The sequence below is a fragment of the Sorex fumeus genome, unplaced genomic scaffold (assembly GCF_029834395.1).
Source record: "Sorex fumeus unplaced genomic scaffold, SorFum_2.1 ptg000024l, whole genome shotgun sequence".
Lineage (NCBI taxonomy): Eukaryota > Metazoa > Chordata > Mammalia > Eulipotyphla > Soricidae > Sorex > Sorex fumeus.
Window position 1 is genome coordinate 28,559,876 of NW_026606081.1, and position 12,815 is coordinate 28,572,690.

A 12,815-nucleotide genomic window follows, 5' to 3' on the forward strand; every position below is an offset into this window, starting at 1 on the left:
ACTTTTGGGTATTGATTTTATAGCTTGCAACTTTACTATACAAGTCTATTGTTTCTAGGAGTTTCTTGGTAGAGGTTTTAGGGTTCTCTAAGTATAATATCATATCATCTGCGAATAGTGATAGCTTGATTTCTTCCTTTCCTACCTGAATGCCCTTAATATCTTTTTCTTGCAATAGTTCCTAACCACTATTGCAAGTACTTCCAGTACTATATTGAAGAGCAGTGGAGAGAGTGTGCATCCTTGTATTGTCCCTGATCTTAGAGGGAAGGCTCTTAGTTTTTCCCCATTGAGGATGATGCTTGCCATAGGCTTGTGGTAGACGGCTTTAACTATATCGAGGAAAGTTCCTTCTACACCCATTTTGGCGAGGGTTTTTTATTATAAATGGTGCTGGATCTTGTCAAATGCTTTCTCTGCATCTATTGATATGATCATATGTTTTTTATCTTTTTTTTGTTGATATGATGGATTATGTTGATTGATTTCTGAATGATAAATCATCCTTGCATCCCCAGGATGAATCTCATTTGGTCATGGTATATGATCTTTTTGATGAGTTGTTGAATTCTACTTGCTAGTATTTTGTTGAGAATTTTCACATCCATATTCATCAGGGATATAGGCCTGTAGTTTTCTTTTCTTGTGGTGTCTGTATTTTCTTTTGGTATTAGATATGAGCCTCATAGAAACTGTTTGGGAGAGTTTCTGTTTCTTCAGTTTCCTGGAAAAGCTTGAGAAGAACTGGCAATAGGTCCTCTTTAAATGTTTAGAAAAATTCACTAGTGAATCCATCTGGACCTTGGTTTTTGTTTTTGGGGAGACTTTTGATTACAGTTTCAATTTCCTTGATATTAATATGACTATTCAGGTATTTTAGATCTTCTTGATTCAGCCTTGGGAGATTATAGGAATCCATTTCTTCTAGGTTCTCTTGTTTTGTGGCATACAGACTTTCAAAGTAGTCTCTGATGATCTTTTGAGTTTCTTTGGTTTCTGTTGTGATATTCCCCTTCTCATTTCTGATTCGATTTATCAGGGTTCTCTCTCTCTCTCTCTCTCTCTCTCTCTCTCTCTCTCTCTCTCTCTCTTTGTGAGTCTTTCTAGTGGTTTATCTATCTTGTTCATTTTCTCGAAGAACCAGCTGTTGGTTCATTGATCTTTCAGACTGTTTTTTTTTTGGTTTCCATGTAATTGATTTCTGCTCTAAGTTATATGATCTCTTTCCTTCTGCCTGGTCGGGCTCCTTTTGTTGGTCGTTATCTAAGACCTTGAACTGTGAGGTCAAGTTGTTTATGTGGGCCCTTTCTTCCTTCCTCTTAACACGGCTTTAGCTGCTCCCATAGGTTATGGTAGCTCGTGTCTTCATTCTCATTTGTTTCCAGGTATCTTTTGATTTCTTTCTTAATTTCTTTCCTCACCCACTCATTGTTTAACATTGACTTGCTTAATTTTCAGGCGTTTGATTTGGTTTTCTGTGTCTCTGCATAATCAACTTCTATCTTCAGTGCATCGTGGTTCGAGAATATAGTTGATACAGTGTCTATCTTCCTGATTCTGTTGAGGTATGCTTTGTGGCCCACTGCATGGTCTATTCTGGAAAATGTTCTATGTGCACTGGAAAAGAATGTGTATTCTTTTTTGGGTGGGTTGCAAAGTCCTTTATAGATCTATTAGCTCTCTCTCTTTTATGTCTTCCCTCAGAGCCATTATTTCCCTGCCCAGTTTTAATCTTCTTGTTCTATCCAGAGGTGATAAGGTGATGTTGAAGTCTCTGACTACTGTTGTGTTGCTAGCAATGTCCTCATTAAAATTTGTTAGCAGTTGTTTTAAATATTTAGCTGTTCCCTCATTAGGTGCATATACATTTAAGAGTGTGATTTCTTTCTGTTCTTCATATCCCTTGATAAATAGAAAATGGTCTTCGCTGTTCCTTCTAATCTTTTTCAATCTGAAATTTATGTTGTCGGATACTAGTATGGCCACCCCAGCTTTTCTGAGGGAGCTGTTTGCTTGTAGGATTGTTTTCCATCCTTTTAACTTTGAGTCTGTATTTGCTCTGACTGTTCAGATGAGTTTCTTGAAGGCAGCAGAATGTTGGGTTCTGTCTCTGAATTCATTTTGCCACTCTGTGTCTTAATTGGTGAGTTTAGACCATTGACATTGAGAGAGATATTGTTATGGGGTTTTGTGTTATCTTTCTGTAAGGGCTTGTAGTGCTGTAGTGCTTGTAGGGGTTTGTCTTGTCTTACAGTAGCCCCTTTAGCCCTTCTTTTAGGTTTGATTTTTGAGTCTGTGTAGTTCCTGAGCTGTTGTTTATCCAGAAAATAGTATACCGTTCCTTCGAGTTTGAGTGAGAGTTTAGCCGGCTAGAGTAATGCATTCATTTCAGTGATGCATTCATTTCAGTGAGTTTTTTCACTATATCGCACCATTGCTTTTGGGCTTGGAGGGTTTCCTCTGATAGGTCTGCTGTGAATCTAAGGGGTGCTCTTTTGTATGTGATTTCCTTCTTTGACCTTGCTGCTTGCAGTATTGTGTCTCTATCCGTGGCATTCTTCTTTCTGACTATGTCTTGGAGTGCTTTTGTTAGGGTCTCTTTTATTTGGCACTCTGCGCTCCTTGGATCTGAATGCCTGCATTCTCCATCTCTGGAACTTTTCGGCAATGATATTTTTAACTGTAGCTTTTTCATTGAGGTTGTCTCCTTCTCCTTCTGGTACTCCAATGATTCTAATGTTGTTCCTCTTGGAATCATCCCCTAGGACTCTAGGGCTGTTTTGAGATCTCTTGTCATTGTTTGTTGTTGCTTGTAGGCTTTGTGCAGCTGATCTTCCAGCTCACTGATTCTGTCTTCAGCTGTAGCCATTCTACTGTTGAGGGCTCAGACTGAGTTTTTTATTTCATCTACTGAATCTTTTATTCATGACATTTCTGTGCATAGCTTTCCAATTTCTGCTCTCATTTCTTCTTGTATTTTCTCGATTGTTTCTCTCATGTCCTCCTTTAATTTACTGGATATCTGTCTCACTGTTTCATTGACCTATTGGTCACTTTTAAAGTGGTTTTTGTTGTTGGTTTTATTTATTGAATCACCGTGGGAAAGGTTACAAAGCTTTCAGGTTTAGGTTTCAGTCATGCAAATATCAAACACATTTCCCTTTACCAATACTTATTTTTTACCATGAAGAACCCCAATAAAACCCCACCCCCCACCCCTCCCAGTCCCTGTGGGGCAGATGAATTCTAGTTAACACTCTATCTGCTTTGATTAGATTCATTGTTTCAATAAAAGATTCACCACTATTATTTAGAGTTTACCCAACCCCCCAAATCAGACATGTTGAAAAAGCATTGTGAAGTGATTTGCTTTCTACAGCTGGGTTCAAGAATTAAATGTTGGTTTTGGATTTCTGCTATTTTACTTATTGACCCTGGAAGTATTTCTGCTGAAAGTCAGATAGTTAAGAAATTGGTTTCTGTGCTCTGGAGTCATGGCCGTGCTGGAGAGCCGCTAGTGGGGGGCAACTGGTGGCCTCAGTAGGGCGTGAAGGGCGGACCGAAATGCCCCCCTTTCCATGAGGTTTCAGTTGCCCCCACTCCCCTGGCTCATACGTGCTGTCCACAAGGCTCCCATGCGGCCGCCATCTTTCTTTCCAGAGAGGAGAAGGCGACTGGGGCAACACCCTTTCCCCTCCGGACAGACCTGATGGCCTGGATTAACGCATAGTCCGCTCACTTTTCTGCTCCAAGCTGCTGGGTTCTGCATTAAGTCCTTGTGCTTCTGGGGCCGTGACCGGGCTGGAGAGCCGCTCGCGGGGGGCAACTGGTGACCTCGGTAGGGCGTGAAGGACGGACCGGAACGCCCCCCTTCCCATGAGGTTTTAGTCGCCCCCACACCCCCGGCTCATACCTGCTGTCCACAAGGCTCCCATGTGGCCGCCATCTTTCTTTCCAGAGGGAGGAGGGCGGAAGGGACCAACACCCTTTCCCCTCCGGGCAGACATGATGGCCTGGATTAACGCATAGTCCTTTCACTTTTCTGCTCCAAACTGCTGGGTTCTGCATTAAGTCCTTGTGCTTCTGGGGCTGTGGCCGTGCTGGAGAGCCGCTAGTGGGGGGCAACTGGTGACCTCGGTAGGGCGTGAAGGGCGGACCGAAATGCCCCCCTTCCCATGAGGTTTTAGTCGCCCCCACACCCCCGGCTCATACCTGCTGTCCACAAGGCTCCCATGTGGCCGCCATCTTTCTTTCCAGAGGGAGGAGGGCGGAAGGGACCAACACCCTTTCCCCTCCGGGCAGACATGATGGCCTGGATTAACGCATAGTCCTTTCACTTTTCTGCTCCAAACTGCTGGGTTCTGCATTAAGTCCTTGTGCTTCTGGGGCTGTGGCCGTGCTGGAGAGCCGCTAGTGGGGGGCAACTGGTGACCTCGGTAGGGCGTGAAGGGCGGACCGAAATGCCCCACTTCCCATGAGGTTTTAGTCGCCCCCACACCCCCGGCTCATACCTGCTGTCCACAAGGCTCCCATGTGGCCGCCATCTTTCTTTCCAGAGGGAGGAGGGCGGAAGGGACCAACACCCTTTCCCCTCCGGGCAGACATGATGGCCTGGATTAACGCATAGTCCTTTCACTTTTCTGCTCCAAGCTGCTGGGTTCTGCATTAAATCCTTGTGTTTCTGGGGCTGTGGCCATGCTGGAGAGCCGCTCATGGGGGGCAACTGGTGACCTCGGTAGGGCGTGAAGGACAGACCGGAACGCCCCCCTTCCCATGAGGTTTTAGTCGCCCCCACTCCCCCGGCTCATACCTGCTGTCCACAAGGCTCCCATGCGGCCGCCATCTTTCTTTCCAGAGAGGAGAAGGCGACTGGGGCAACACCCTTTCCCCTCCGGACAGACCTGATGGCCTGGATTAATGCATAGTCCGTTCACTTTTCTGCTCCAAGCTGCCAGGTTCTGCATTAAATCCTTGTGCTTCTGGGGCCGTGGCCGGGCTGGAGAGCCGCTCGCAGGGGGCAACTGGTGACCTCGGTAGGGCGTGAAGGACGGATCGGAACGCCCCCCTTCCCATGAGGTTTTAGTCGCCCCCATTCCCCCGGCTCATACCTGCTGTCCACAAGGCTCCCATGTGGCCGCCATCTTTCTTTCCAGAGGGAGGAGGGTGGAAGGGACCAACACCCTTTCCCATCCGGGCAGACATGATGGCCTGGATTAACGCATAGTCCTTTCACTTTTCTGCTCCAAGCTGCTGGGTTCTGCATTAAATCCTTGTGTTTCTGGGGCTGTGGCCATGCTGGAGAGCCGCTCGTGGGGGGCAACTGGTGGCCTCGGTAGGGCGTGAAGGACGGACCGGAATGCCCCCCTTCCCATGAGGTTTTAGTCGCCCCCACACCCCCGGCTCATACCTGCTGTCCACAAGGCTCCCATGCGGCCGCCATCTTTTTTTACAGAGGGGAGAGGGCAAATGGGGCAACACCCTTTCCCTTCCGGGCAGACATGATGGCCTGGATTAACGCATAGTCCTTTCACTTTTCTGCTCCAAGCTGCTGGGTTATGCATTAAGTTCTTGTGTTTCTGGGGCTGTGGCCATGCTCCAAACTTAACTATGATTTTCAGAGAGAAACATTGGGTGGTTTACTTCCCATGGATCACTTTATATAGAGAGATGTTGCGCGGCCGCTTATGCTTATGCGGCCGCGCGGTTTTGAGGAAAAGTCCTAGTTCCCGCATACTCGAGCTGTGCTTGTAGAGGCTTCTGGTCACCGGGGTTCCATCTGGGGGAGGCGGGATGCGGTACCTACCCCATCTGGGACTTCCCGATGATCTCGGCTCTTTTTGGAACCTGTTTTTTTTTTTTCCTTCGGGATCTGTGGATCCCGCCCTCCGTGTTGCCCTTCTCTTCGGCTGAATGCTGTCTGTTGTTGGTTTTAATATTCCCCTTCTGTATCTTCCCCCTTGTAAATAAACTGTCTATATTTTATTCAGATCCTTTGCCTTTAAAAAATATTGTTATTTAAACTCTCCTGGATTATTCATGTTCCTTAGCATTCACCTGTGAGAAACAATAACTATTTTGTAACTCAACTTGCCAGCATAAAGTTATATATGAGGAGGTTTTTTGAAAATTTTTTTAATTTCATTTTAGTTGCGTAACAGGACTACCCCTGCTGGGGTTATAAGGAATGAATGAGGGCCTCAGATACGCAAGTCCTCCACCACTTAGAGCAACTTGCCTGGACCCATGAGATGTTTTTAAATGACAATAAAATAAAAATCTAGTCTTGAAGAGTAAAATGAGATTCCCTCTGTTTTAGGGAGAACATCTTTATATCTGTACTAGTTAATTTAGTATTATGTTAATGTTAAAAGTTTTCAGGGGTCCTTTGATTTCTCTGATTCCTTTTGGTTCAGCCTTACAGGGTTGTAAGAGTCCAAAATTTTCTTCATTTCTTCTAAATTTTCTAATTTCGTGGCATAAAGATTTTCACAGTAGTCCCTGATGATCCTTTGATTTTTGTGGTATCTGTTATGACATCTCCCTTTTGTTTCTGATTTGATTTATTAGGATCCTTTCTTTTTCTCTCTTGTGTGCATTGTGAATTTAGCTAGTAGTTTGTCTATCTTGTTTATTCTCTAAAAGTGTCAGCTCTTGGTTTCGTTGATTTATTTTTTTGAAAATTTTTTAGTTTTCATTTCATTGATTTCTGCTCTGTATGTTATTATTTCCTTGCTTTGGGGTCCCGTCGTACTTTTTCTAGTACCTTAAATGTGCTTGTTAGTTATTTCACCTTAATGAATGTTTGCAGTACTATGAATTTCCCTGTTAGCACTGAAAAGCTATTTCTTTTAATATTATCTTTCAGTGTGGAGTTAAAAGTTTTTTGTTGTTGGGTCAGACATAGTTAGGGGTTAAGGATTACTTTATAGGTGGTCAACCCTAGTTCAATCTCCAGCATCATATGTGTTCCCTGAGCACCACCAGGGCACACTTCCCAGAAAAAGTAATAATTTAAATGTTAACACAACTTACACAATTTAAATATTACCAGAACTTTGGGACTGAAGCGATAGTGCAGAGGGTAGGCCGTTTGCCTTGCATGCGTCCGACCCGGCCAACCCAGCCGACCGAGTTCGATTCTTCCACCCCTCTCCAAGAGCCTTCCAAGCTATCAAGAGTATCTGGCCCACTCGGCAAAGCCTGGCAAGCCACCTGTGATGTATTTGATATTCCAAACACAGTAACAACAAGTCTCACAATGTTATTGGGCCCGCTTGAGCAAATTGATGAACAACAGGAGGACAGTGCTACAGTGCAACCAGAACCTTGAGATTTTCATAACAAACTCTATAAATCTTGAAATGAATTAGCTCATAAGTTCCCTAAAAACAGTATGGCACTAGTTGGCTTATTTGTAATATACTTTATTGTTTTACGGATATAATTATTACAAACTATACTAGAAAAGGAATATTTTACCTATTTTCATTTTAGTTGAGTACAACAAAGTAATGTTAGAGATAAGACTATTTCCCTCAATGAAATTTTGAAATAAACAAACTTATTGATATTTCAGTAGTTTTAAAACAAATATTTGGTTCACCTTCACATACTGATTTTGTGTTACATTTTGACTCTTACTTCCCTGCCCAAAAAAAGTTAGAAATGAATGTGTGTGTAGAATTTGTCTGCTGTGTATTTGTTTTTGTTTTGCGGCCATACCCAGTGATGCTTAAGGTTGTTTCTGGCTCAGAACTGGTGAGGCTGGGGTGTGGGTGGGGGAATGCCAAGGTTGACCGCGTGCAAGGCAAGTGCCTTACCAGTTGTACTATTTCTCTGGCCCCTCTTATGTGTTTGAACAGAGCTGTCATGTTCTGACCCCATTTTCTTTTCATTTTTCTTTTTCTCTTTTAAGATTTATTTATGAGTCTCTGGAACAGGGCTGGTAGGTAGTTAGACTTACATGGCTGTGGGTGGGACATGGGCATGGCTACTTGGGCTTCTAGAAGTAGGGGTGGGATGGGGAGGTCATCCATCCTGACTTTGAGAAGGCCTGGAGTTTTCAGTCAAAACACCCCAGTGTATTCTTTTTTTTTTCTTTCTCTTTTTTTTTTTTTTTAAATTTTTACTATTGACAAACCAAGAGGTACAGTTGTATGTAGACTTACAAATTTTTGTGCTTGGGTTTCAATTATACAATGATTAAGTACCCATCCCTCCACCAGTGCCCATTTTCCACCACCCCGGATCCCAGTATCCCTCCCCCCCAGTCCCCCCACCCCACCCTGCCTCTGTGACAGGGCATTCCCTTTTGTTCTCTCTCTCCTTTTGGGTGCTGTGGTTTGCAGAAAGAGGCATTGAGTGGCAATCATGTTCTGTCTATAGTCTACTTTCAGCATGCTTCTCCCATCCTGGGAGGATCCTCCCAAAACCCTTTATTTGGTGCTCCCTTCCCTATCTAAGCTCCCTTTTCCCCTAGCATGTGTGGCTGGTCTCCAAGTCATGGAGCAAAATTCCTGGTACTAATCTCGGCCACGCTTGGGTGTTAGTCTCCTATTTTGTTACTTTATGTTCCCCCGATGAATGCAATCTTTCTATATCTATCCCTCTCTTTCTGACTCATTTCGCTTAGCGTGATGCTTTCCATCCAGTACCACTTGTATGTAAATTTCATGACTTCATCTTTTCTAACAGCTACATAGTACTCCATTGTGTAGATGTACCAAAGTTTCTTTAACCAGTCATCTGTTCTCGGGCACTCAGGTTTTTTCCAGATTCTGGCTATTTTAAAGAGTGCTGCAATGAACAAACAAGTACAGATGTCACTTCGACTATACGTTTTTTGTCTCTCCGGGATATATTCCCAGGAGTGGTATTGCTGGGTCAAATGGGAGCTCAATTTCTAATTTTTGGAGAAACGTCCATACTGTTTTCCAAAAGGGCTGAACCAGTCGGCATTCCCACCAGCAGTGAAGGAAGGTCCCTTTCTCGCCACATCCACGCCAGCACCTGTTGCTTTTGTTCTTTTGGATGTGGGCCAATCTCTGGTGTGAGATGATATCTCATTGTGGTTTTGATCTGCATCTCCGTGATGATTAATGATGTGGAGCATTTTCTCATGTGCCTTTTAGCCATTCGGATTTCTTCTTTGAGACAGTTTCTATTCATTTCATCACCCCATTTTTTGATGGGGTTAGATATTTTTTTCTTGTGGAGTTCAACCAGTACTTTGTATATCCTTTGTATCAACCCCTTATCGGATGTGTATTTGGCGAATATCCTTTCCCATTCTATAGACTGTCGTTGTATTTTGGTCAGTGTTTCTTTGGAGGTGCAGAAGCTTCTTAGTTTGAGATAGTCCCATTTGTCTATCTCTGTTTTCACTTGCTCGGCCAGTGGCGTGACATCTTTTAAAATACCATTAGCTTCAATGTCATGGAGGGTTTTGCCAACTTTGTCTTCAATGTACCTTATGGATTCTGATCTGATGTTGAGGTCTTTAATCCACTTTGATCTTACTTTTGTACATGGTGTTAGGCAGAGTTCTGAGCCCATTTTTTGGCATGTAGCCGTCCAGGGATGCCAGCACAATTTGTTAAAGAGGCTTTCCTTACTCCACTTCACATTACTTGCACCTTTATCAAAGATTAGATGATCATATGTTTGAGGGGTGATGTCAGTATATTCAACCCTGTTCCATTGGTCTGCTGTTCTGCTTTTCTTCCAGTACCATGCTGTTTTAATTATTATTGCTTTGTAGTAGAGTTTGAAGTTAGGGAGGTTGATTCCTCCCATTTTCCTTTTCCCAAGAATTGCTTTAGCTATTCATGGGGGCTTATTGTTCCATATGAATTTCAGGAGTGTTTGCTCCATTTTTTTGAAGAATGTCATGGGTATCATTATAGGGATCACATTAAATTTGTACAATGCTTTGGGAAGATTGCCATTTTGACTATGTTAATTCTCCCGATCCACGAGCAGGGGATATCTTTCCATTTCCTTGTGTCCTCTTTTGTTTCTTGAAGTAGTGTTTTGTAGTTTTCTTAGTACAGGTCATTTACTTCCTTAATTAAGCTGATTCGTAGGTACTTGATTTTCTGGGGTACAATTGTGAACGGGATTTTGTTTTTCATGTCACTTTCTTCTCTCTCACTGTTTGCGTATAGGAAAGCCATGGACTTTTGAAAAACCCCAATGTTTCCTATGTACCAGTTACTAACTGTGGAAATGTACAGTAGTACAAGGGGGATGCCTAGATCATCCTTGACCCCAGAGTTTAGAGAGGATGGCAGAAGAAAAAAAAATGCAATTCGGCGGGGGGGACGGGGGGGAGAATAGAAAGTAATGGATGAAGAGGCATCAGGGATCAGGCTTCAGTTATCCTGGTGATACGGCTGAGGGGTTTAGCCATATATCTGAAGCAGTGACTGATTCAACAACACTGAAAACATGAGATGTAAGCTGCAAGTATTGGAGGTTTGTAATGTGCCTGTCAGGTTGACAGGTGGAAATGGGTGAGGATGGAATATGGGAACACTGGTGGGCCGAAGTTGACACTGGTGTTGGGATTGGTGTTGAAATACATGTCGTCTAGGGCCTGTAGAGATTGTACAGCAGGGGGGGAATTTCCCTTTCATGTGGCTGACCTGTGTTCTATTCCTGGCATCCCACATGGTCTCCTGAGTAATGCCAGGACTGATTCCTGAGTGCAGAGCCAGAAGTAACTCCTGAGCATAGCCAGGTATGACCCCCCAAAAGCCCAAAAAATAAATAAATAAAAATGAAATGAAACACATATCTAAAACATTAAAGAAAAAAATACATATCTAAAACTAAACTATCAATAACTTTGTAAATCATAGATATTTAATTGAAAAAACTAAAACCCAGTCTACTATTTTATATATACATATATATACACACACACACACACACACAAAAACCCAAAACCCAGTTTACTTGACGTTTTTGGCCCCTTTGCATCTCTGTGGAGCTCAGTCTGAGGCATTGGGATCTGGCCTGAGGCATGGCAGCAGCTGTTGGGGTGTGATGCTGCTGCAGGACCTTGGTCCTTGTCCCTTCTGAGATCACCATGAATGACCCCTTTCTCTTGATTTTAAAGTATTTTATGCTATGGGATGTCTCATGTAAATTATTTCTATTTTAATCCTATACTAAACTTTCTTGTATTCTATCTTTTTATTTGTTTTTTTAAGCTTAAGTAAGATCTTATTGGAACTTATTTGGACAGATAGGAGGGGAGAGAAAGAGGAAGTACTTGTTCAAGAGAGAACATGGTATTTAAGTGGAAATGAGCAAGTGAAGCCACATGGAGACTAGCAAGTGAGATATGTAGTCAGGGGAGAGCACGAGCTTGAAGAGCAAGCCTAATTATATTAATCCTAAGAAATAGAAATTACATATTTCAGCTTATCTTTGATTTTTTTTTCTAGATTCATCTGAAAACTACATTAAGACAAAGACTTTTGAAGGCTTTTGTGCACTGCATCTTGCGTCAAGTCAAGGCCATTGGAAGATTGTACAAATGCTTTTAGAAGCTGGTGCAGACCCGAATGTGACTACTTCAGAGGAAACCACACCACTGTTCTTAGGTGAAGGAAGCTATTTGTAGTACTATTTATTCACTTACTAACTAAGTTAGCTAAAATTGGAGACCTGCTTCCCCTCGCCTTCAAAACACCCCTACTAGCTTTTTATACTTATAGTGTTTTCTTTGGCAAATGTTGCAGTGACTGATTCTGAAACAAAGAGATACTTTTCAAGATTTCCTCATTATTTTCCACCCTTTGGTGATAGCATCTGGGAACACACACACACACACACACACACACACACACACACACACACTTTGTCTATTTATGGTTTTGGGCACGTTCAGTGGTGCTCAGGGCTAGCTCTTGACGCTATGCTCAGGAATCATTCCAGGAGTTGCCTGCGGAATTGTATGTGGTGCTGATGACTAAACCTGAGTTGGTCTTATGCAAGGCACAACACACTCCCTTCTGTACTGTCTCTCTAGCCCAGAAATAGTTGAAGTATAAAGTGACTATGAATTTTAGTCACCATCACTGTTGTTCTTATTGTTACTAGGAGGACCAGGTAGAGCTTAGCTAGCAGCAGTTATAAACTTAACTTCTGAAAGTTTTGTATTTGCTTTTATTTTTTCTTGACATTAAAAAAATCTGAAAGTTTTTTAGACTTTGTTTTGTTTATGGATCAGAGCCAGTGGTACTGAAGATTGACTCCTGGCTCAGTACTCAGGGATCACTTCTGTTGGGGCTTAGGAGACCACATTGCGTGCTGGAGATTGAACGTAGGACCATATGGGTTGCTGAGGTACACATATGTAAGGCAACTGCCCTACCTGCTGCACTGTCTCTTCAACCCAAAAATCAAGAAAGTTTTATGGAAGAAATTGGTAGTTAAGCCTTTAACACCAATCAGCTTGTTGTTACTATAATATCATTTTTTTAGACTTTTTAAATTGTGGACTATTTTTTTTTAATTCTTTAACTCTAGTGACCAAATTCTGAGTAGCATAATCTTAGTGTTTCTTCCTACCTACCCAATTCTACATTCCGTCTAATGCTTTTATCTCTTTTATATCATCTTGGCCTAAGAAGTTTTGAGAAACATGAGAAAATTTAGAGAATAAGACCTTTTTATAGGATCAATGTATTTAAACTACAGGTTTGGCCCTACTGCATATTTACTGTATTACTATAGTTTTCTCACTTACTTAATGAGAGTAATAATACTACTTAGTTTTATTTGGGCTGAAAATAAATGAGATA

The 12,815-nt window shown here is 42.5% G+C and overlaps 1 protein-coding gene across 2 annotated transcripts in view; it reads left to right on the top strand.

Moving 5' to 3' along the window:
- ASB3 (ankyrin repeat and SOCS box containing 3) overlaps window positions 1-12,815 on the top strand; it is a 151,042-nt gene that overhangs the window by 48,821 nt on the left and 89,406 nt on the right. For both annotated transcript variants that reach the window (XM_056114057.1, XM_056114058.1), the window contains one exon: window positions 11,454-11,612. In XM_056114057.1, coding sequence (XP_055970032.1) covers window positions 11,454-11,612 — 159 coding nt within the window. The remainder of the gene's footprint in view (window positions 1-11,453; window positions 11,613-12,815) is intronic.